We start from the raw sequence: 24,776 nt of genomic DNA, 5'->3' as shown, positions 1-24,776 counted from the left end.
CGGGGAAGGCACATGGAGTGTAAACAATTAAAAAATATTTGACTTGCATCCTAATTTGAGTGTGCAGTGGTATTTTGCTTACTATTGGATTTGGGATCACACCCACTCCACTTTGCACCTCACAAACAGACAGGGTGCAGCCCAACAACACTATTGGACTATATTGCAGCAGAATTACAGCTTCCCTCCTGTTCAAGTGAATGGGACAAACAGCTGTAATTACACTGCACCACCACTACAAAGTAGATGGAGTGAAGGTAAACACTGAAGAGACACAGCGCTCGTCAGACCCCCACAGATCTGATACTGATTATCCTTAGGATAAGTCATCAATATCTACAGTCCAGCCCCTTTAAACAGCTAATCTAAACCATTAATATTTCAATATTAAATCTAAAATAACCAGAGGATTACTTTTACGTTTTAAAGACTCAGTTGTGTTTATTTTACTAGTAAATGAAGAATCTAATATATCATTTCAAGTAAAGTAAAAGATAGAAAATGAAAGGGTCATTGGGTCATACCACTGGTTTTTCCACATCGAGTTCCGTTTGTAGGTCTAGGCTCAAGACAGAAGGGTAAGCCTCCAGTAGAAGTGTAAGGATCCCTATGCAGGGGCAGACTGGCCACAGACCCAACCAGGATACTGCTCAATGGGATTCCTGACTCACCATAGCCCTCCTTACTTCTATCCTGTGGCTTTTAATATTATAATAGATGTTCCAGGGCTGCCGTCAATGTATGTCAGGATAGAAGTCGATTAATATGGTAAGAGTCCTTCGCTGAATGACAGAATCGCGGCCAGGTACATAAGGATCTGAGGCGCCCAGAGTAGGGATATAACATGGCCATTTCCTCATCATAGTCCTGACACTGTGGAGCATCAGAACATACATTGACGTAACACACATGCGGATGGCCAGTGAGGAGTGGATCTAAGGCCACCTCCTTACTTGTGCCCGTGCCCTCCTTGCCTCAGCTGCTCTGGTCCTGTCCTGGTTTCGGTGGTGGTGGTTTAAGTACTGGACCAACACAGGTAGAACTCAGCCTAGTATTAAAGGGGTTTTCTGGAATTTTTTTTATTGATGATCTATCCTCAGGATAGGTCATCAATATCAGATCGGCAGTGTCCGACACCGGGCACCCCTGCCGATCAGCTGGTTGAAGAGAAGGCCATGAGTGCAACCTTTCCCTTCATTGTTTACCTGCTAACCATCGACATTGCAGCGGTGAGTAGGTGTAATTACAAGAAGCCGTCCTATTCACTTCTATGGACAGCTCTGTAGTATACACTTAAATAGGAAGAAGCCGGTGAATGGGACGGCTTGTAATCACTCCAGCTCACCGATGCGATGTCGATGGCAAGCAGGTAAACAATGAAAGGAAGGCTGCGCTCACGACCTTCTCTTCAACTAGCTGATCGGCAGGGGTGCCCGGTGTCAGACCCCTGCTGATCTGATATTGGTGACCTATCCTGAGGATAGGTCATCAAAATTAAAATCCATGAAAACCCCTTTAACTACAATATTCTGTATACATAATAATATACAACATATACATACACATATCAGACTGTGTTTACCACATCACGTTTTTGTCCCATGTTAAAAAAAAATCTAAAATAATTTATATATATTTTACACACACATACATACATATTGGTTGGGAAAATAAGATGGAATAGCATAGTATATTGTGCTTCTCCATCCTGCCACTGTCCAGCGGCCACTTAAGTTCTCAATCTGACCTCAGCCATATGAATGAGGTCGCTTTGTCGTGGCTGGTGGGTTCACACAATTTGATCATAATGTTATAGTAATGATAAAATTTACAAGCATGGTAAATAGAGTGGCAATGTAATTTAGAATATGTGTAAGAAATGCCTATTTTTTGTCCACAAAATGGAGAACAGGACATGTTCTATAATTTGTGGAGTGGCCGCATGGATGCAGACAGCATACTGATGACATTCATGTGCAGTCCACATTTTTATGGCACCAAAGAAAAACTGTGTATCGGACCAAAAAGACGGTTGTGTGCATGAGGTCTTATATATACGGAATCTGATAGTACCTCTCGTTTACATGCGATATGATTTGCAGCATGTTCCACATTCCCATCACAGGTTCTCAGTGCCAGGCGGGCCTCCTGAGCAGAGCATCCGAGCTGCAAGAGAGTCTCCACTTTTGTAGGATCTATGGAAAGTTCATTATACAATCTGTTTGCCTGAAAGAAAAGAATCCAAATAATAAAACAGATTTCAGTAAAGCTCTAACCCGTACACACTATCATTTTCTTTATCCTCAGCAAGTACAAAGCATCAGCTGCACTCTCTGTTCATTTACCATTAAAGGGTTTGCCCTCCTTTTGGATATTGATGCAGTGCTCCAGCCTAAAAAATATACCTAGTAGCCATTGGCTCCTGAACTGAAAAATTTAGGAGCCAAATCAAATTTTTAGTCGCCAAATTGAAACTGAATCAAAATTTTGGTATCGTGACAACGCTATGCCGATCAGATCAGTGTAGGGTTGTTTTGAAACCAAAATTTTGATTCGCTTTCATCACCATAAAAAAGTATTGCGATACTCAATACCGCGCAAAAAAAACAAAAACAAAAAAAGCTGCGTGCATTTCGCATTTTATGAAACATTCGGCCCATAATAGAACAGTCCTATCCTATTTTTTGGGGTGACAAGTTGACAAAAAAATGGCGAATGCTCACCGCATAGGAGATATTTTTGAATAATTTAATAGTTTGGACAGCGCTATGTAATATGTTTATTTATTTATTGTTTATATATTTTATATGTAAAATTGGGAAAGGGGGGATTTAAACTTAATATTTTAGAGTACTTTCACACTAGCGTTATTCTTTTCCGGCATAGAGTTCCGTCCTAGGGGCTCTATACCGGAAAAGAACTGATCAGGCATATCCCCATGCATTCTGAATGGAGAGTAATCCGTTCAGGATGCATCAGGATGTCTTCAGTTCAGTCTTTTTGACTGATCAGGCAAAAGATAAAACCGCAGCATGCTATGGTTTTATCTCCGGCGAAAAAAAAATGAAGATTTGCCTGAATGCCGGATCCAGCATTTTTCCCCATAGGAATGTATTAGCGCCAGATCCGGCATTCAAAATACCGGAATGCACCCGCACTAAATCCGGACCCATTCACTTCTATGGGGCTGTGCACATGAGCGGTGATTTTCACACATCACTTGTGCATTGCGTGAAAATTGCAGCATGCTCTGTTGTGCGTTTTTCACGCAACGCAGGCCCCATAGAAGTTAATGGGGCTGTGTGAAAATCGCAAGCAAGTGCGGATGCGGCGCGATTTTCACGCATGGTTCCTAGGATGAAAGTCTATTCACTGTATTATTTTCCCTTTATAACATGGTTATAAGGGGAAATAATAGCATTCTGAATACAGACTGCATAGTAGAAGGTCAATATAATAAACATTGGTGGCGCAGTGCGCCCCCCATCACCCCAGTACAATAAACATTGGTGGCGCAGTGCGCCCCCCCATCACCCCAATATAATAAACATTGGTGGCGCAGTGCGCCCCCCCCCTCACCCCAATATAATAAACATTGGTGGCGCAGTGCGCCCCCCCATCACCCCAATACAATAAACATTGGTGGCGCAGTGCGCCCACCCATCACCCCAATATAATAAACATTGGTGGCGCAGTGCGCCCCCCCTCAAAATAATAAACATTGGTGGCGCAGTGGGCAGTGCCAATGAGGGTTAAAAAATAAAAAAATAATTTACTCAACCCTAACCCGCCTCCTGTATTTGTATAAGAAACGTTGGTGGCACAGTGCGCCCCCCCCCCCCAAGTATAATAAACATTGGTGGCTCAGTGGGAAGTGCCAATGAGGGTTAAAAATAATAAAAGAAAATTAACTCACCTCCTCCAGTTGATCCGTAGCTGCCGGTCTCCTGTACTTACTTGGTGGTGACGTCACTGTGCTCATCACATGATCCATTACCATGGTGATGAGCTCAGTGACGTCACCACAGGTCCTGAAGAAAGAAGTAAGTACAGGAGACCGGCAGCTATGCGATCAACTGGAGGAGGTGAGTTAATTTTCTTTTATTATTTTTAACCCTCATTGGCACTTCCCACTGAGCCACCAATGTTTATTATACTGGGGGGGGGGGGAAGCCGCACTGTGCCACCAACGTTTCTTATACAAATACAGGAGGCGGGTGCCGGAATCAAATAGCCGGCACCCGACCTTTGTGACAGGGGGCTGCGATCAGCTACAATTAACCCCTCAGGTACCGCACATGAAGGGTTAACTCAACTGCAGCTGATCGCAGCCCCCTGTCATAGAGGTCGGGTGCCGGCTATTTGATTCCAGCACCCGCCTCCTGTATTTGTATTACAGGTCAGTTTTCTTCATTGGTGGCGCAGTGGCCACAGCCCCTCCCCTCCTCCTCCCGTCTCTTCTTATTGGTGGAGGCGGCGGCAGCAGCAGCACAGGGGGGAGGGAGAGACTCCTCCTGCGCTGCTGAGAACTATCAGCTCCTGTGCCGCCGCTGTATTGAGCAGAGCTGCGGCGGCGGGTCTAGTCGCAAATGGCGACAAGACTAAAAAGTCTTGTCGCCATTTGTAAATTCTAAGTCGCATTGGCGACCATTTTGGTCGCCATCTGGAGCCCTGTAATGACCTGTCCTCAGGATAAGTCATCAATAGCGGATCGGTGGGGGTCTCACAACCAGCATTTTGCAGCAGCTGGCGGAGTCCGAATCATAACGCTGGATGGAGCCAGAAGTTAACGGATCCATCCACTATGTAGTGGCCGGGTCAGGGTACTGCAGCTCAGCTCCTATTCATCTGAATGGAAAGCCACCAACAACATTTATCTGATTTTGGTTCTTATGAAAGAGCACAATGCAGGAACACAACAAATCAGAACGTCATTTTAGATATAATCTGTTCATGGGAATTTTGAGGCACTGATCTAAATTAACTTTACAAGGAAAAGGTCTCCCTTGGAGCAACAGAGGTCGCTAGATAATTTGCTGCTTTTATCAAAGGGAATGTGTTGCCTTTATTTTATCTTACTAATTAAAACAGATTATGTGTAACCTGTTTTTAATTTCTGAATGTATTTTTTTTTTTATTCCAATTCTGTAATTAATTATAGGGGCAGCCATCTTGCCTGTGCTGAGATACAAGATAAAAAGATATGCTTTACAGCAGCCACATGGGCATAGGAACCTGTGGTCTGGAGAGGACACATTAGGGGACATATATCAAGACTGGTGGGTCCATCTGCCAGTCCTTATCTCCCTGCGCTGGCGTCTCAAAAAGTTGTGGCGTAAAAGCATTGATAAATGTCCCCATTGCCTTTTATGGGAGAAGGAGATGATCTGTTCTGAATGGAGTGCCTTGTGTGTAGGGAGAGAGGGAGAAAAAAATAAAAATAATAATATTCTTTGCAGATTTGCAATGCTGGAGATGTGGCACTCCGGCGAGTCGTTCCTGATTAGCCTGTCTGCCCCATAGGCTGATTTTAATTACTTTCAGTATAAAGCTGTAGCCTGCTCTCACTACATTCATTGGAAGCTGTCTGGCACAAGGAAAGGTATGCAGTGGGCTCGGCATGCATGTTGGTACCTGCATCCCTTGTAAGTAATGGAGGCCATTTTGGCATGGTAAAAGGCAGAGTGGATCCAGCATGCATGTGGATCCAACACTTCCTGAACTTTATGGCGGCCATTATGGCGCATAACAGGTATTATTTAGTGTTAGGACCCGTCTTACAGAGATCGACCTTGACGTTCGGCAGACGGGCTCAGATGGTTTTGTACAAAATGTATTTGCCAAGTATCTCACTTTATAAATAAGCGTAGCATTAGCACTATAATATTTTTTGTGACTATGCCATTATTGTACTTTATCTAGTTGGCAGGGTGCTGCTGCATTGTCTTTTTTTCTCTATGTTTTCAGCCATGGCAGCGTGCACCTGCACACTGGGAGGTGCTGACTAACCCCCTTTTCTTTGTGTATATATATATATATATATATTTATTTATTTATTATTATTTTTTTCCATTCATTGTTATCCTACCAGTGATGATAATGAAGTGACTATTTTAAAATGATTATGAGGTGTAGTGGTCAGTGTGAAAAATGCAAGAGTATAGGATTTAATTAAAACACAGAAAGTGAAAGGGCAAATTGAAGGGATATTCTCATCTGTACATTTATGGCATATCTATAGCAGAGTGAGAGCACTGTTCTCTGAACTCCCATAGAAGTGAATGGAGAGAGTGTGCATACACAACGACTTCGCCATTCATAGTGACATCAGACAGGGCTCCGTTGTCGAATAAAGTGCAGTACCCATACCTATTAGACATTTATGGTATATCATGTGGATTAGGCTACATGAACACGACCGTGCCGTTTTTTTGCGGTCCGCAAACCGCGTATCTGCAAAAAACGGAAGCCGCCCGTGTGCCTTCCGCAATTTGCTTAATGGAAAAGGGCGGCCCATTGTAGACATGGCTATTCTTGTCCGCAACACGGACAAGAATAGGACATGCTATATTTTTTTTGCGGGGCCACGGAACGGTGCAACGGATGCGGTGGCCAATCCTTTTAACCCCTGAATTATAACTGTATGTCATGGGTAGCCTCGTATTAAGCCTCTGTGATGTTACAGATCATCCAAGCTCAAGAACTGTGCCTGCACAGGAGCCTGCCACTGTCAGCCAGTCTCCCACTGTAAAGACTGGGATTGGAGATAATGCTGATCCAGGTTGTTTAACCCCCTAAATGCCATGGTCAACAGCAACCACTGCATCTAGGCAATTAGACTGTCTCCATCCCCCCACTCCCACAAATACAAACTCACCCCTTCCTAATGCGGCGAGGGGTTAAAAAAACAAAACAAATTATGGCGAAAATATGGCATGCACCATGATCTACAACTTTTTAATGCCACAAAAGAAAAGTTCAAGCATTAATAACTCTTCCCCTGAGTGCAGTATCTTACCTCAGAGAGTTTGTCGGTCGCCTCTCTGGCCTTACCATTGTAGTAACTTACTATCCCCTGCAGGAGATAAAGTCTTAGGAATAGTACTTTCTCTTTCCCATAATTTCCCTGCAATAAGCAAAATGATAAAAAAGATATATACCAGTGATTAATCAAAGTGAGAAGCATGACATTTCCACTGTAGGAACTGAATATGCTTGTGGTGTAACTTTTTTTTAAAACTTTTATATTTATTTTTCTCCAATAAAAGTCATCTGCTATCACAAAACATGAGCAGAAACACCCAAGATGTGCTCAGCCCTGACCAGGCTCGATTTCCACCAGTGTTTATATGGGCGGCTGAACATTTACTAATAAAAGTCTGGCACTCCAGTGTAGAAACCTGCATTAAAGCGGTTCTCTCACTCGAGCAAATGGCATTTATCATGTAGAGAAAGTTAAAGGGAGTCTGTCACCTAATCATCACTAATATAACTAAGAGCACTGCCCCACAGTAGATTGCAGACACATTCCAGACCTACCTGTGTGTACTTTGTGCTTTTATTCCACGGACGTGTGAATGGAGCCTTATTCTGCTGGAAAACAGCTCCCAAATGCCCAGCTGAAAGTGAAAGTAAAAACAGCTTTCACTCCTGACTCGATTTCTAACGGCTATATCTTCTGATATAGTGGATATAATGCTGTCAGGTCAGGTTCATATTTCTAGCTGGTACCAATCCCAAGATATGAGCAGCTAAAGCAGCCCTGCCCTCTTCAGTCTGGTTTGCTTTGGGCACTTGCAGCAGCAGAGCCGGGCACTTGGGTGCTTTTCCTGTACATGGAATACAGACGCGAAGTGCACACAGGTTTGGGATGTGTCTGCAATCTTCTATGGGGCAGTGCTCTTAGTTATATTGATGAAAAACAGGTAACAGACTCCCTTTAATATAAGGCACTCACTAATGTATTGTGATTGTCCATATTGTCTCCTTTGCTGGCTGGATTCATTTTTCTATCGCATTATATACCGCTCGTATCCAGGGGTTACGTCCACCCTGTAATCCACACTAGTGCAGCAGATCCTGTTCTGGCCTCCTCTTATGTGCGCTGCAGTGGTGGTCGGAACCCTTGGATATGAGCGCTATATAAAGCGATTTAAAAATGAATAGAGCCAGCAAAGGAGGCAATATGGACAACCACAATACATTAGTAAGTGCCTTGTATTAATGTTCTCTACATGATGAATGCAATTTGCTGAAGTGAGAGAACCCCTTTAATGTCACGTTTATATGAGAACACATTAGAAATCTCTCCCTATTAGTGCAGTATCTGTAGGATTATCAGGGAGGTGTAGTCGGTAAGTCAAAGTTCAAACTCTTTATCACACTCCAACTCTGACTCTGACGACCGTGGAAGGTCGCGTTTGCCGGGTTCGGGACGCAAACTTGACCCCAAACCCCACTGAAGTCAATGGGGACCCGAACTTCACGTTATTATTTTCCGTTATAACATGGTTATTTCGGAAAATAATAGCATTCTTAAGACATAATGCAAAAGAATATGTCCATTTAGGGGTTAAAAACAACTCTCCTCCTATCTTCATTCAGCAGGGCCTGCAATGACGTCACCGCGCTCTCCCAAGAATGCTTTTATTTTCCTATATAACCACGTTATAATGGAAAATAATAAAATACCCCGAACACCGAACTTCAGCTAATAAGTCCGGGTTTGGGTCCAGGTACCCGAACTTGCAAAGTTCGGTATGAACCTGAACTTTGCAGTTCGGGTTCGCAGTTCGGGTTCGCTCATCCCTAGTAATAACCAATTTATTGTGCTACTTGTGAACAGAAAACACATTTATTAGAATACAATTTCTAAACACATAACATATCTAATTTCTTGTAAGTAAATATGCAGCGCACTATGCATTTAATAACTGGAAAACACTGTTATACACTATGTCATTTAAGGAAATCTATGAATTTGTCCTAGAAAAGCTCTATAGGTATAAGCTGGAAATGCTGAGCATCATGTGCAAGTCTAAATGGGAAGAAAAGAAACATGTAAAAAGTGCAGCTCCTACAGTCAGTGCTGCCATAAAAAGGTTGTCACGGACTAAATATTTTTTTCACAGGTGCATGCAGCCTGCCTCCCCTATGGAAAGAGTCATACCTGCTCCCCTGTGCCACCCATGTGTTTACATCACCCCCAACATGGGCATGATCATCTGCTCCGCTGCAACCAATTGCTGGCTGCAGTGATGGTGTCTAAGAGACATGTCACCACTGAAGCCAGTGGTTGGAAGCAGTAGAGCAGGTGATAAGGCACATGCTGGTGAGGAAGTAAACATGTCGCGGACCAGAAGATGGACGAATGGGTGCCAGGGAGCAGGTAAGTGTGATTCTTTCCATAGCAGAGGCAGATGGCAGGCAGCGGTGAAACGTTACTTATTCCTGCACAAGCCCTTTAATACTGTATACAGTTCTGAGATGACTGCAGGCATGTCCAGCAGTGAACTTCCTCCTCCGGTATTTACTACGGAGCATGCGCAGCACAGTTTCAAGCATTGTAACTAAGGGTCTTGGAGCAGCATGAAGATACCTAGTAAAAGGGACCGGAGGGGTGAGAACGGATTATCTATCACCACTAGAACACTTGCTTATCACAGTTTTTGATAAATAGGGGGCAGTATAGTGATAAAACTTAAAATATTTCTGATTAACCTTTCTAAAATTTTCTAAATTCCTATGAAAGTTATTACTGTAATTGTACAATATTAATAACAGATTTCTACATTTCTACCAACTCCGGTTCCGCCCAAAACTAGCTTCCACTCCACAGGCCTGATTATTAGATTTACTAAGCGTTGACTTGCCTCATCATACAGATGAGGGGCAAGAACCCTAAAACAGCTGTCTAGGTGGTGCCAATGCCACTCCTGAGCCAAACCAAGGAAATAACCACACAGTGCAAACCAGCCTTCAACTTCAAAGGGGCTGCCCTGGATTTTTATATATTTTTTTAAATCCTTCCCGACCAGCAATGGGATCTATGAAGAGAAATACCGTACATTTACGTGCTCCCCGGCACTTGGGCCACTGTCCCCAAGGGGCACATGTCCCAGCAGAAACGTGTAAGTCACCACTGAGGCCAGTAACTGGTGCAGCACTACATGCGATCCCGTCCTTGGGAATGATGACAGATGAGGAGCGGAAGTTCAGTGCAGACAGCCCAGAAGCCAGGAAAAGGCAGTGGGTAAGTAGGTTTACTGTTCTTCACAGGTACTGCTGACTGTAAAATGTTGTGCAACCCCTTTAAAAGCGGTTGAGATTTATTATACTGACTCATGAGGTGAATTTGTTGGTGTTTGTGTATATATTGCAACTACAATGCAAGATCAACTTCTATGCGGATACTTCAATATATAAAACTGTAAAATGGTGTTAAGAGGGGAACATTAATGCACAATGTGGAGTTTTTTAGTTGTTTTTTTCTTTAACATACTTTAATGTTGACCAGCCTTTCATGGTTTTCTCCATAGCATTTGTTTAAGCACCTCTGGGACATATTGAGTTTAGACTCTGCATCATCCAGGCAATCTAACTGTCCCAAGCGAAAGTAGCACCACACGATATCAAGCTGCAGGACGGCATAATTATCCACCGAATTTAGTAGATCTGTCCCGCACTCGCTGGAAGAAAGAAAGCAAAAAAGAAAACATTTCAGTCAAGGAAATAAAAAATGCAGGTACTTTGACATGGGGAGATTATTTGCCAGAAACAAAAGTGCCAATTGGCAATACAGCATGGCGATCAGTGTTTGTTTATTACTTTTAAATGTAACAATCATCCTAATGTATGAGGACGAAGAATCAGTAATAAGATGGTTCGTCACATTTTTCGCCAGTACATCCCTGGAACATTTTTGTGGCCGCTTAAAAGATGCAATCGGCCAACAGCTGATCACTTGGTGAATAAATGATTGTGTGAAGGTTCTTTAACTTCATCAATAGCCCTTGTAAAAGAGCCCAACAGGAAAGTCATGAAATCACAAGTGATTCATAGTAAATGGACGTCTGAACCCCTCTGCATTTGTCCTGGTGTCACTACATCAGTAGGCGAGCAGTCCCAGGGAACAATGTTGACATCTGACAACCTCCCATCCTCTGCCTCTCTGACCTTTGGCCTTAAGGGGTTTTTCAAACTGTTGGGCACTTAAAGGGAACCTGTCATCAACTTTCTGCTGACCGTACTGAGGCAGCATAAAGTTGTGACAGAAATGCTGATTTCAGCGGTGTGTCACTCATGAGCTAAAAGTTAGTGGTTGCCGAGAACCAACATCACAATCATTGCAGCCCAGGCCCTAAAAAGAGTCCCGGCCACCAGAGAAAAGAGTCCTGGTCATTCATGAATGCCTGCTCTCCTGCCCACCTGCTGATGACTGACAGTCTTCTACCTCGTTTTCTCACTTTTCTCTAGGAGACAACTGCCAATCATCAGCAGATCGGTGAGAGAGCAGGAGATTAGGAATAACCATGACTCTTCTCAGGTAGATTTGACTCTTTTCAAGGCCTGTGCTGCAATGGTTATGATGCTGGTTCTCGGCAGCCACTTACTTTTAGCTCATGAGTGACACACCGCTAAAATCAGCATTTCTGTCACTACTTTATACTGCCCTCAGTACGGTCAGCATAAAGTTGATGACAGGTTCCCTTCAAAGAGAGTCTGTCACAAGGAAACTGACAGCGCTAGGTTCCTGCATAGCCACCTTGCCTGTCCCTGTCAATCAAGACAGAGGAGGAAGCAGGAGGAGCAGGGGAGCACAGAGTGACATGGACCCACCTTGGTGCACTTAAATGCTCATCTGCATATGGATTAAAAAAGGATGTACAACAGCCTCAAAAGTCTCACTGGGCATGCGCCGAGCCCAGTGACGTAATCTGAGCACTGTTGCCTCAGGAGCTAGATGATCGCGCAGGCGGTACTGCGCGAGATTTCTGGCGGCCGACAGGAAGAAGAAAGGGGCATTTCTTGAAGGTAGAAGATGATGTGGCGAGGGGGCGGAACCGTTTGCCGGGGCTGTGGGAGGTTATTTCAGGATCAGGAGGCGTTCTTGGGATTCAAATTAAGGCGGGCTGGGCACTGCAGGGGGGCGTCACTGGTCTCCAGAGAGGAAAAAAAACGCCCCTCTGTGCACCTTGGAGCTTCACTAGCATACCAGAAAAATAGCTTTTTTATCAAAATGACAAAACGAAATAAAGTAAGAAGACCACTGCAAGAAATAAGGTACTTTATTGAACATGGCAATGTTGAAAGATTAAAATGCTAAAAGCAGGTGACAGATTCCCTTTAAACTTACTTTTCTGCGCCCCCTCTGATGCAGCACCACTGCTCTGTCCAGTGACATTGTTGGGGCTGCAGCGGTATACCACTACAGACAATTAGTAGCCTCATGGTCTCATGCCGTACATTGCTGAGGCAGTATGCAGGACATCTCCGCTGCAGACACAACAATCCATTACTTGCTCCAGCCCGGGGAAGAGGATGGAGCAGAGGGAGCGCATAAGTGTGCTTTTACTACTTTACCAGGCATCCAGCACGTTTATATAATACGCAATTCAGAAAATATATTTTAACTTGACCTATAAAAATTAAAAGGATGTTCCAGTCACAGAAAGTTAGTCTCCATCTATGGTAAACACAAGCATTCTTTCAGGTTACGTTAGGTTACAAACTTACAGTGACAGATACTATGATCTCAACTTTAATATATATCCACAGAATGGCCCGACATGCGCAGTAGGCCTCTACATACCTTAGGCGTATGATCGTATCCACCGCCGGCCTAAATCTACACCGGCTCCCTTGCTGGCGTAGATTTCGACAATTTTAGATCAATTTCTAAAACAGGCGTAGAAAAATGAAGATTACTCTTACCGGTAATTGGATTTTCCTGAACCCACGACAGCACCACGAGAGAGAGGTTCCGCCCCCACAGACAGGAAACCTGAAGTACAAAAAGGCGGAGGCTCTCCTCCCACCTCAGTATGTCTTTCCAAAGATGAGAGGAACTCCGCCCGTAATTATTACAGCCAACTCATGTCCAAAACGTTTTTTTTTTCTGCTACACCCACACGTGCCCCAATCACCAAAAAATATGGAAGGGAACTAAGGGTGCTGTTGTGGGTTCAGGAAAATCCAATTATCGGTAAGAGTCATCTTCATTTTTCCCCTCACCCACGACAGCACCACAAGAGTAAGAACCAAGGAATCATTAGGATCGGTTGACAGCAAAGGTAGCAAAGGTTAGATCCGAAGAAGAGTCTAACTGTAGACGGTAATGTTTAAAGAAGGTGGTCGGAGAAGACCAGACAACTGCCTTACAGATATCCTCTATAGATACAGCAGCCCTCTCAGCCCAAGAAGTGGAAATAGCCCTAGTAGCTCTAAGCATTCTGGAGGAGACTTCTGAAGAAGAATAAGCCAATGATATTGCTGAAGTAATCCATCTGGGGTAGGAGACTTCCCTGAAGAAGAATAAGCCAATGATATTGCTGAAGTAATCCATCTGGCCAAGGTATTCTTCGATGCTGCATGACCTTTTCTTCTCCCCTGAAAAACAACAACAACGAGGAAGACTTCCTCAAATCTTTAGTCCTGGACAAATACTGAGTGAAACACCTTCTAACGTCGAGGCAATGATAAGCTTTTTCTTCTTCAGTAGATGGTGACTGATAGAAGGTTGGAAGTACAATCACTTGAGACCTGTGAAACTTGGAAGCCACCTTAGAGAGGTGGATCAGGTTGAATGATCACCCTATCTTCTAGTATGGTGGTATAGGGAGGATTGATGGAAATACTGTGAAGTTCACTAATCCTATGGGCCAGTCAGAGCTACTAAAAGACATATCCTAAAGGATACATGCTTTAAGAAAACTTCCTCAATAGGCTCAAAGGTATGTCTTATTAAGGCGTTTAAGACCAAATTTAAATCCCAAGGGGCTATCTTGAGTGCAAGATTAAGAGAAGAACGGGAGATGGATCTGAAAAATCTAGATATCCACGGATCTGATGACAAGTTTTCATTAAACAAGACCGAGAGAGCCGAAACTTGAACTTTTAAGGTCCTGGGAGATAACCCTAACTGCAAGCCCTTCTGAAAGAATTCTAACACCTGGAAAACCGGAACCTGGGAAGGGATGTCCCTAAAATCAATATCAGCAAAACTCAAAAATGTCTTCAAAATTTTAGCATAAATGGAATTTGTTACTCTCTTTCTACATTTCAAGAGGGTATTTACAAAGTTGGACGAGAAACCATTCTTGGCTAGCAGGAACCTTTTAAATTCCATGCCGTCAGATGGAGGCTCCTTATCTGTGGATGGAAAATTGGTCCTTGAGACAGAAGATCGTGGATCTCCAGAAGGACCCACAGGTCCGACACAGACATCTTTCTTGGCCAAGTAAACCACGTTCTTCTGGGCCAAAAGGGAGCTATTAAAATCACCCAAGCACGATCTTCCCTTATCTTCTGCAAGACTCTGGGATTCAAGGGAAATGGAAGGGAAGGCATGCCCCAGGGGAAAATTCCAACTGTGCAGGAAGGCATCTAGACCACAAGGGGATCCCTCTGGAGACAGAGAAAATAAATTCTTTACTTTCCCATTCTGACTAGTAGCAAACAGGTCTACTGATGGAACCCCCCAAAGGTCAGAAATCCCATTAAAAAATTTCTGGTTTAGACTCCATTCCCCTTGGAAGATAACATGATGACTTAAAAAATCCGCCTGAATATTATCTGTGCCCTTAATGTGAACTGCAAATTGGAACGACAATTTTAGTTTAGCCAACTGAAGGATTTTGCTTGCTATTACCATTAAGGCCTTGCCCCTGGTAGCCCCTTGTTTGTTTAAATAGGAAACTTGCCATAAGCCCTGGATAGAGCGCTCTAGAATATGGGCCCCCCATCCCTAAGGGCTCGCGTCTGTAGTCAAGCATAAAAGATTATTTTTTATCCAAGGGGCCCCCTGGGTTAAATTGTCTCTTACCAACCACCACCTTAATTCCTCTATGGTCTGTTCTGGTATAATTAAACAAGATTCCAAGGGTTTCTTGCCCCCTTCCCAGGCTGTCAACAGGTCCCACTGTAGCCCTCTGGAATGGAACTGGGCCCATACAACAGCTGGGATACATGAAGTCAGACTCCCCAGAATCGACATACCTTTTCTTAAGGTTACTCTTGGGTTCTGGGCTAGATCTTGTATCTTTTCTCTTAAATTCCAGATCTTCTCTTCCGTCAGGAAACACTTCTGTGTCCTTGAATCCAACCGCAATCCTAGAAAAAGCTGATCTTGTGATGGCTCTGGTCTCGATTTCTCGCTGTTCAGGATCCATCCCATTTCTTCCAGAATCTGCGACACCTCCTGTACCGCTTTCCTGCAGGCCTCCCCTGATTCTCAGACTATCGAAAGGTCGTCTAGATAAGGGATAAAAAGAATATCCTTTTCCCTGATATGAGCTGCCATTTCTGAGAATATCTTTGTGAACACCCTTGGCGCCATTGACAGTTTAAAGGGAAAGGCCTGAAATTGCAGATGTCTGATAACTCCCCCTAGTTCTACTGCTACCCGATGGAACTTCTGATAGTCCCGATAGATAGGGACATGTAAATAGAAGTCTTTTAAGTCCAGGACCGCCATGAAGCAATTGGGATATAGTAAATTTATTGCTGATTTTATGGTCCCTATTTTGAACTTCTTTATGACCAAGAACCCATTTAGCTTTCTTAAATTTATAATTGTTCTGAAGGTACCATCTGTTTTTTTCACTAGAAAGAGAGGAGAGTAAAAACCTTCTCCTTCCTGGCCCTCTGGTACTGGAATCAGGACTTCTTTTTCTAGCAACCATAGCAATTCTAGTTCTAAAGAATCTGTCCTTTCCCCCCCCCAGACTTTGTGACTATAAACCTTACTGGAGGAGGGGAACAAAACTCTAGCTTTAAAACTTAGAGCTATGGTGTCTAAGATCCAGGAGCTGTTGGAATTTTTTTGCGATGCAGAAAGAAACTTTGCTAGTCTTCCTCCTACAGGCAACCTGGCGTCATTGCTGGTCCCCTGATTTATTTATTTTTATGAGTAAAAGACTGGCCGAAGAAAAAAGCTCTTCCGCTTCTCCTTTGTGATCTGTATTTTAATTCTCTGTCTTTTTTGTCTCCTTCTTTATTACCTCGAAAGAAATGAAAGGAGCAAAATGGATGATCAGATCTTCCCCTAGCAGAAAAGGTTTGGATAGGAAATTTCTTTTTCTTATCTGCTGCCTTTTCTAACAGCTCATCTAAGGCAGAGCTGAACAGAAACTCTCCCTCACAAGGGGCAGCACACAGCCTCTTCTTAGACAGCAAATCCCCACTCAAACCTTTAAGCCACAATGCCCTATGGGCAGAGTTAGCGAGAGCAGAAGATCTAGCAGGCAGTCTAATAGAATCTGCAGAGGCCGCTTTTTTAATGGTAGGGAGACCTGCTAGAATTTCTTCCCTAGGGAATTTGTTTTTTACTTGATATTCTAGTTCAGAGAGCCAAACAATCAAGGAACGGGCTGTACAAGTGGATGAGATAGAAGGCCTGAAAGAGGATGTGGCCGCCTCCCATGCACCCTTCAAAAAACAGCTTTTTTATCTAATGGGTCCATAAGGGAGCCCATATCTTCAAAAGGGAGACACGATCTCTTAGTTACTTTAGAAATGGCAACATCTATCTTGGGCGCTTTGTTCCAAGGGGTGCAATCCACTTCTGAAAAGAGGTATTTTCTTTTAATATTTTTTGAAATATAAACTCTGCTACCTGGCTTATTCCACTCCCCTTTAATTAGAGACGTTTCAAGCCCCCCCAAACATCATATCTTGTAAGGACTTCGGCTCTTTAGAATCTTCAATGCCCATGGTCGATTTAAGAGCTTTTAAAAGACGATCTACATCTTCCACTGGAAAGAAGGGCCTTCCAATCTCTTTCTCCTCTTTATCAGAAGAATAAGATGATCTGTCAGAACCTGGATTTTCCACAGAAAACAAACCTGCTCCTGTCTCACAAATCTATCTGCTGAACTTGCTTAGCTCTATGCTCCTTCTGCCCCCCGAACTTTTTCAAGAAAAAGCTGACCTCAGACCTGACTAACGTCTGAAGGTTCTTATAAAAGTACGGTGATTCCTCCGCTACGGTTTTATCGATGCAACCCTGACACAACTTCTTGATATATTCAGAAGGTAGAGGGTATCTGCATAGGGCACATTCCGTATACTTCTTTTTAGATATAGCTTTCTTGGGTTTACCCTGAAAAGTATATACATATACACGTATACACTTAGCACAGGACCATTGAATGAGAAAAATAAGGCCAGAGGCCGCTCACCCCCCCCCCCCCCTCCCTTCAGGTACCGGAGCTGGAGTGGAGGGAGGATCATCAGGCATATCCTTCTTATCTTCTTCCATAGTAGCTTGCCACAGGCTGCAATACTCCACTGCCAGGAGATATTCCTTATACCAGGACAGCTGACACAACTTCCTCCGATTCCCATTTGACCCATTGGCAACCCTTTTAAGCGCCTCCCCTGATGTCATTACAGAGCGCCCGCACATCTGGCGCTTGCGTTTCAGGCCTCCCTTCAAGACGTCTTTTGCTTCCTGTTAAACCACTCAGGCTTCCGGAAGCTACTGCTCCTCCCCTGGGCCTTGTAACTCACTGCCTAAGGTGCGCAACCACGCCACCAAGCAGGCAAGCCCCATAGCGCTTCTGAGTCCTCCACTCTGGCTATCGCACCTCTGCACGCCTGTCAGCGCATAAATAATGCCGCCATCTACAGAAAGGGACCACTCTACAGTCAAGGAGTCCACCGGGAAAAAACAGATGCAACGCGGACATCAGAAGAACGTCATCCGTATTTTGTGGACTTAAAAAGGACATACGGTCTTGTGCATGAGGCCCTAGATAAATAGAAAAGAAAAAGACTGCAACATATCTGACACAATGCAAATATGAGAGAAAAAAGAAGCTATCTAAATACCTTCTTAGATATCACCACAGCCCATTTGGGACCTGTGATTTATCACTATGCCGCAGGGATGAAAAACATTACTGAGAAAAAAACTGAGTGTGTAAACAGATAAGAGTGAATCAGCTCTTACCAGAAGTGTTTGTCTGCATCCAGCAAAAACGGCAGTGCTAAAGCATATTCTGTTCTCTTCAGGAATGCTCGTCCCCTTTCATGATATCCCATAGCCAGCATGAGCGCCTGGGGACAAGAGGTTGTGCAACACAACAGTCAGAAATCTGCATCTTTACACAGGGAGCTAAGTGGCAAGAAAACCAAAAAACTGAAGAAAAAAAAGGAAAGGCAAAAACTGCAGAGATGGACTCTAGAGGGGGATTTAGATCTGTCACGCAAGGTTCATGCTGGCATACTGGGTGATTAGTCTGTCAGTCACTTCACTGTATAAAACTGCTACAAGTGCTATAATAATAATACATAGAGGATAAAGTATTGCATCTCACACTGCAGATGTTGGACATGTGATAAGTGAGGGATCCTTTTACTTATGTTCAAGATAACACATCAGACTTCTCACACACACAGGCTTCCTCAATCCTGGGCCTCCGTATTAGCGGGCATTCACAAGACTGTATCCATATTTTGCGGATCAGCATGTCCGGCCCTTTGTAAGAAATTACTATTTTTGTCCGAAAAACAGACAAGTATAGGGCATCTTCTATTTTTTGCAGGGCTGTAGCACGGACATACGGAAGCAGACAGCACACTGCGTGTTCACTTCAAAATGAATGGGTTCGAATACCAAAAAAATTGGGATCAGATGCAGACTGAAAATACGGCCATGTGAATGCCCCCTTATACTGATGGCTCTTAACCCCTACATAGCTCAACAGATTTTAAAGAGGACAAGTTCTCTCTTTTGGCTTGTTTGTTTTATTAAATAATTGTATCTGGAACATCTTCCTTAGAGCTGTATGTCGTGCCATTCCTCTGTTACCACTCCTGTAAATATATAAGTAAATCAGACTGGGTGTTTCCAGTTAGCAGTGACATGCTCCTTGGGAACACCCACTTGTAGGAGAAATAACAGAGGAACTGTCATTTCCTTGGAAATGTAATTACCGGTACTGAAGCATAAACGGGAGGCCAACGGGTCCTTACACAATTAATACCCTTGCCCCCATGTCTCACTTATGCCCTGGATGCTAGGTTATATAAAGAGGTATTTTCGCTGACTGCATTGAATGGCTACTAAACCAGCCCTGAAGAGACTGTGAATTCTAAATCCCTGTGAATATTACACAAGAGGCACCGAGCATTCGTTATGAGGGCGTCTAATGCACTGGGAAACACTGGGGGAGATTTCTCAAAACTGGTGTAAAGGAACACTGGCTTAGTTGCCCATAGCAGCCAATCAGACTCCACCTTTCATTTTTCAGAGCTCCTCTGGAAAATGGAAAGTGAAAGTTGCTATAGACACCTAAGCCAGTTTTCCTTTACACCAGTTTGATAAATCTCTCCCAGTATGTCCCCTTGTAATGTCACAATCATACTTTGGTTTCAGGGTTCTTATTAAAGACTTCTTCATATTGTTAGATATTGTTTCATTCATCTTGTGCAGGCTGACCCTACCTTTTTTGCTGCTTTAGGCATATTGATTGAACGTCCAGTTTGGTTTGCAATTTCCAGATATGGAACTGTATCGGTGTCCGAGCTCTCCCCTGGTGAAAGATGGTATTTCATGAGTTATCACTTATACTGTACTCAGTTGCAGCCTGCGTTATATACTTCACAGCAGCATTCAAAGTTCTGCTGTTTGCTACAGGACACAAAAAAAATGCACAAACACACATGTTACAATTTAGCTGAGCTCTGTAGTGGGAGTTACAAATGCCTGGTGTAAAAGCTACAGCCTAGAATGAAATCTTTGCAGACAGATGGTGATGTGTATTAAATGCAGGTCTTACTCTATCTCCTGCTGGCATCAAGTGTGCCATTGTTACAGTGGAGGCCTGCGGCTAACGCTGCGTAACTCACTGGTTCCAGGTTTGTGGCAGCACTCCTGGGTGGGTCTAGGGCAGTGATGGCGAACCTTTTAGAGACCGAGTGCCCAAACTCAATTATCGCTAAGTGCCAACACGGCATTTTACCCTGAATACCAGTATAGTAGATCTTCCATGTACTTTATCATTTAGCTATAATAGCCTGCCTACATTCAATGCGCTGCCTGTGCTGTTCATAGTGCGTCCTGCGCTGATGAATGGCAGGAAATCTAAGGCATACTGGTACACCAGGGTGCGGATGCCCACTAAGAGGGCTCTGAGTGCCGCCTCTGGCACCCGTGCCATAGGTTCGCCACCACTCGTCTAGGGTCTCACAGCTAAGTGCTGTGGACCCCAACCACCAGAAACAATAAATCAGATAAAGTTTTTTTTCCCCCCCTAACTCTCCCTTCTATCCCTGCCTAATCGTGCCTCTCCCTCACTGACCCTAACCTACCTGGAGGGTGATGGGTGCCGACGGGGGGATCGCAGGAGCTGGTGCAGAACGGTGCAGGAGCAGCAGCAGAAAGAGGAGGGGAGAGAACAGCGCCGGGAGTTTGAATCTCCCGCCTCTCTCCATGCACCAATCAGCATCAAGGACAGCACCGCCAGCACCAAGGACAGCACTGCCGCTTCCAAATGAACCGTCCTAAGTCCTTAAGGGGTTATGCCATGATTGATGTAAAAAAATTTTTTAATTAGACATCATATAGAACATAACAATACCTTTCTAATAAAGATAGAACCATCCCTGTTCCTCAGATTGAACCAGAGATCTTTCCATCCAGGCTGGCAGCTCAGGGGGGCATGTCCTTTCTGCAGTAGCTCTCTCCCTATCACAGTTTAGGGGTTTGTGTCCTTACTGCTGCATCTCTCCCCCTATCACAGCTTAGGAAGCATGTCCTGTCTGCTGTAGCTCTTTACCTGCAACTTTTAAAACTTCTAAACAGAAGATATGGCTGCTGGCAGTTGAAGATTTAAACTGAGTGTGTGTGACCACATCAGTGAGATGAAGGGAGAAATAAGAAAAAGAACAAACAGCAGGTGGCACTATACCAATTTTATTGAATAGCTCAGTGGCTATACAACATTTTTAAATTAGATGCAATAACAAAAGTATTCAGATCCAGGTGATGGTTTCAAATGTTTGAATATTTTTGGTGGCAAATCCCCTTTAAGACACCTTCCCCGGTATGAGGGTGCCTGAACAATAGGTTCTTTAGATTGCTAGATCCTGTAAAGGCGTCCTTAAATTTTTTTTTTAGGGATTTAGGTCAAAAGCTTAGGGCAAGGACCTCAAAGGTAGTATTTTCCAAAATACTACCGGTACCACAAGCCACACAAGAAAGGCAGCGGGAGATTAGGGAGGTTAACAAGTGGCTCAAGAACTGGTGTAGGAAGGAGGGGTTTAGGTTCCTAGAGAACTGGGCCGACCTCTCTGTTGGCTACAAGCTCTATCATAGGGATGGGCTGCACCTTAATGGGGAAAGGGCAGCTGTGCTGGGGGAGAAGATGGCTAGAAGGTTGGAGGACTGTTTAAACTAGGGACTGGGGGAAGGAAATTACGTTATAGGATAGGAAGTGCAGATAGAGACCGGGGGCAAGTTAATGGGACTGGGGGAAAAATGGAAGGAGGGACTAGAACAGCTCAAAAGAAAAAGTGTAGGGTACAAAATATACATAAACCTCTTAAATGTATGTATACTAATGCCAGAAGCCTAACTAATAAAACTGGTGATCTGGAATTAGTAATGTGTGAGGAGAACTATGACAGTGGGAATAACTGAGACATGGCTGGATGATAGCTATGACTGGGCAGTTAATGTACAAGGTTACAGTCTGTTTAGAAAGGATCGTCAAAACCGGAGAGGGGGAGGGGTCTGCCTTTATGTAAAGTCCTGTCTAAAGCCCACAGTCCGAGAAGATATAAGTGAGGGACATGAACATGTGGAGTCACTGTGGGTAGAGATACATGGAGGTAAAAACAATAATAAATTACTAATAGGAGTTTACTATAAACCACCTAATATACCAGAGTCCACAGAAAATCTACTACTAAACGAGATAGACCAGGCGGCAAATCATAATGAGGTGGTTATTATGGGGGACTTCAACTACCCAGATATAGACTGGGAAACTGAAACTTGTATATCTCATAAAGGAAACAGGTTTTTGGCAATAACCAAAGACAATTGCCTCTCCCAACTGGTTCAGGACCCGACTAGAGGGACGGCCATACTGGACTTAGTATTAACCAATAGGCCTGACAGAACAACAGACGTGCAGGTTGGGGGACACCTGGGAAATAGTGACCATAAAGTAATAACCTTCCAATTATCATTCAAAAGAGCGTTTCTACAGGGAGGAACAAAAATACCAAAACTTCAAAAAAGCTAAATTTAGCCAACTAAGAGAGGCCATAGCATTTAAAACTATAAGGAAAAAAAATGGAATATGTATAAAACAAATAAAAGCAGCCAAACTAGAGACTGAGAGATTAATTGCCAAAGAGAGTAAAACTAACCCTAAAATGTTTTTCAATTATATAAATGGTAAGAAGTATAAATCTGAAGGTGTCGGCCCTCTAGAGAGTAATAAGGGGGAGTTGCAGAGAGCGACGAGGAGAAAGCAAAGCTATTAAATATTTTTTTATCCACTGTAGTCACTGAAGAAAATAAACGGTCAGATGACATGCAGAATGTAAAAGTTAATTCCCCATTAAAAGTGCCATGTCTGACCCAGGAAGAAGTACAGCGGTGTCTTAAGAATTAAGTAATGTCATAGCCAGACCCTTATTTCTGATATTAAAGGACTCTATACTGACAGGGAGCGTTCCACAGGATTGGCGCATGGCAAATGTAGTGTCAATATTCAAAAAGGGTCCAAAAACAGACCCCGGAAACTATAGGCCGGTAAGTTTAACATCTGTCGTGGGTAAACTGTTTGAAGGTTTTCTAAGAGATGCTATCTTGGAGTACATCAAGGGAAATAAGCAAATAACGCCATATCAGCATGGCTTCATGAGGGATCGGTCATGTCAAACTAATTTAATCAGCTTCTATGAGGAGGTAAGTTCTAGACTTGACAGCGGCGAATCAATGGATGTCGTATATCTGGACTTCTCCAAAGCATCTGACACTGTACCGTATAAAAGGTTAGTATATAAAATGAGAATGCTCGGACTGGGAGAAAACGTCTGTATGTGGGTAAGTAACTGGCTCAATGATAGAAAACAGAGGGTGGTTATTAACAGTACACACTCAGATTGGGTCACTGTCACTAGTGGGGTACCTCAGGGGTCAGTATTGGGCCCTATTCTCTTCAATATATTTATTAATGATCTTGTAGAAGGCTTGCACAGTAAAATATAAATTTTCGCAGATGACACTAAACTGTGTAAAGTAATTAACACTGAAGAGGACAGTATACTACTACAGAGGGATCTGGATAGATTGTAGGCTTGGGCAGATAAGTGGCAGATGAGGTTTAACACTGACAAATGTAAGGTTATGCACATGGGTAGGAATAATGCAAATCACCCGTACATACTAAATGGTAAAACACTGGGTAACACTGACATGGAAAAGGATCTAGGAATTTTAGTGAACAGCAAACTAAGCTGCAGAAACCAGTGTCAGGCAGCTGCTGCCAAGGCCAATAAGATAATGGGTTGCATCAAAAGGGGCATAGATGCCCGAGATAAGAACATAGTCCTGCCACTTTACAAATCACTAGTCAGACCACACATGGAGTACTGTGTACAGTTCTGGGCTCCTGTGAACAAGGCAGACATAGCAGAGCTAGAGAGGGTACAGAGGAGGGCAAATAAAGTAATAACTGGAATGGGGGGGACTACAGTACCCTGAAAGATTATCAACATTAGGGTTATTCACTTTAGAAAAAAAGACAACTGAGGGGAGATCTAATTACTATGTATAAAAATATCAGGGGTCAGTACAGAGATCTCTCCCATCATCTACTTATCCTCAGGACTGTGACGAGGGGACATCCTCTGCGTCTGGAGGAGAGAAGGTTTGTACACAAACATAGAAGAGGATTCTTTACAGTAAGAGCAGTGAGACTATGGAATGGAAGGGGAAAATTGGCTTCTACTCCACTTTTTATTTGCCTTCCTCTGGATCAACTTGCAGGATAACAGGCCGAACTGGATGGACAAATGTGTTTTTTCGGCCTTATATACTATGTTATTATGTAAAGGTGTGCTGTTTCTGTTGTCTGCCCGTGTACAGACTTACTGACGTTTTCTGGATTGTGACTCTCCGCTGCCTGATCGGACCTGTGCCTGATCTCCGAAATGACCCTTCGCTGTCTGCAATGAACACAGACTGTTTACTGTGCTGCATTTACAGGGGACTGCCAGGTTAATGCCTTTAGGAGTAGCCCAAAGTCAAATCTGTCTGTTGACACATTTACTAAAATTCTTAGACCAATTTGTGGTGTGAAAAAAGTTGCATGACTCCTTTTTGCGACAATATTTTGTAGGGATAATCACAATACATTAGTAAGTGCCTTGTATAAACTTTGTCGTAGTTTTATTCCGGACACCTCTTGCCATGTTTGCTGTGCTGCTGCCCGACCTCCGGCCTGCCCCCATTATAGTCAATGGGGCCGGAGCGGACTTCCGGCAGCACGGTGCACCAGCGGCAGCACGGATCCGGCAGGCTGTTCCCCCGCTGG

The 24,776-nt window shown here is 43.6% G+C and overlaps 1 protein-coding gene across 1 annotated transcript in view; it reads right to left on the bottom strand.

Annotated features, from left to right (window-relative positions):
• The window catches only part of NUB1 (negative regulator of ubiquitin like proteins 1), a 67,825-nt gene that overhangs the window by 33,269 nt on the left and 9,780 nt on the right, over positions 1 to 24,776 (bottom strand). The window contains exons 3-7 of the mRNA XM_040434029.1: positions 19,669 to 19,757; positions 18,173 to 18,279; positions 10,502 to 10,688; positions 7,019 to 7,126; positions 2,074 to 2,226 (exon numbers count right to left, since the gene is read on the bottom strand). Coding sequence (XP_040289963.1) covers positions 2,074 to 2,226; positions 7,019 to 7,126; positions 10,502 to 10,688; positions 18,173 to 18,279; positions 19,669 to 19,757 — 644 coding nt within the window. The remainder of the gene's footprint in view (positions 1 to 2,073; positions 2,227 to 7,018; positions 7,127 to 10,501; positions 10,689 to 18,172; positions 18,280 to 19,668; positions 19,758 to 24,776) is intronic.

The sequence above is a fragment of the Bufo bufo genome, chromosome 5, assembly GCF_905171765.1.
Source record: "Bufo bufo chromosome 5, aBufBuf1.1, whole genome shotgun sequence".
Classification (NCBI taxonomy): Eukaryota; Metazoa; Chordata; class Amphibia; order Anura; family Bufonidae; genus Bufo; species Bufo bufo.
Note: the sequence above shows the minus strand (reverse complement) of the source record. Positions and strands in the feature narration are given on the sequence as shown.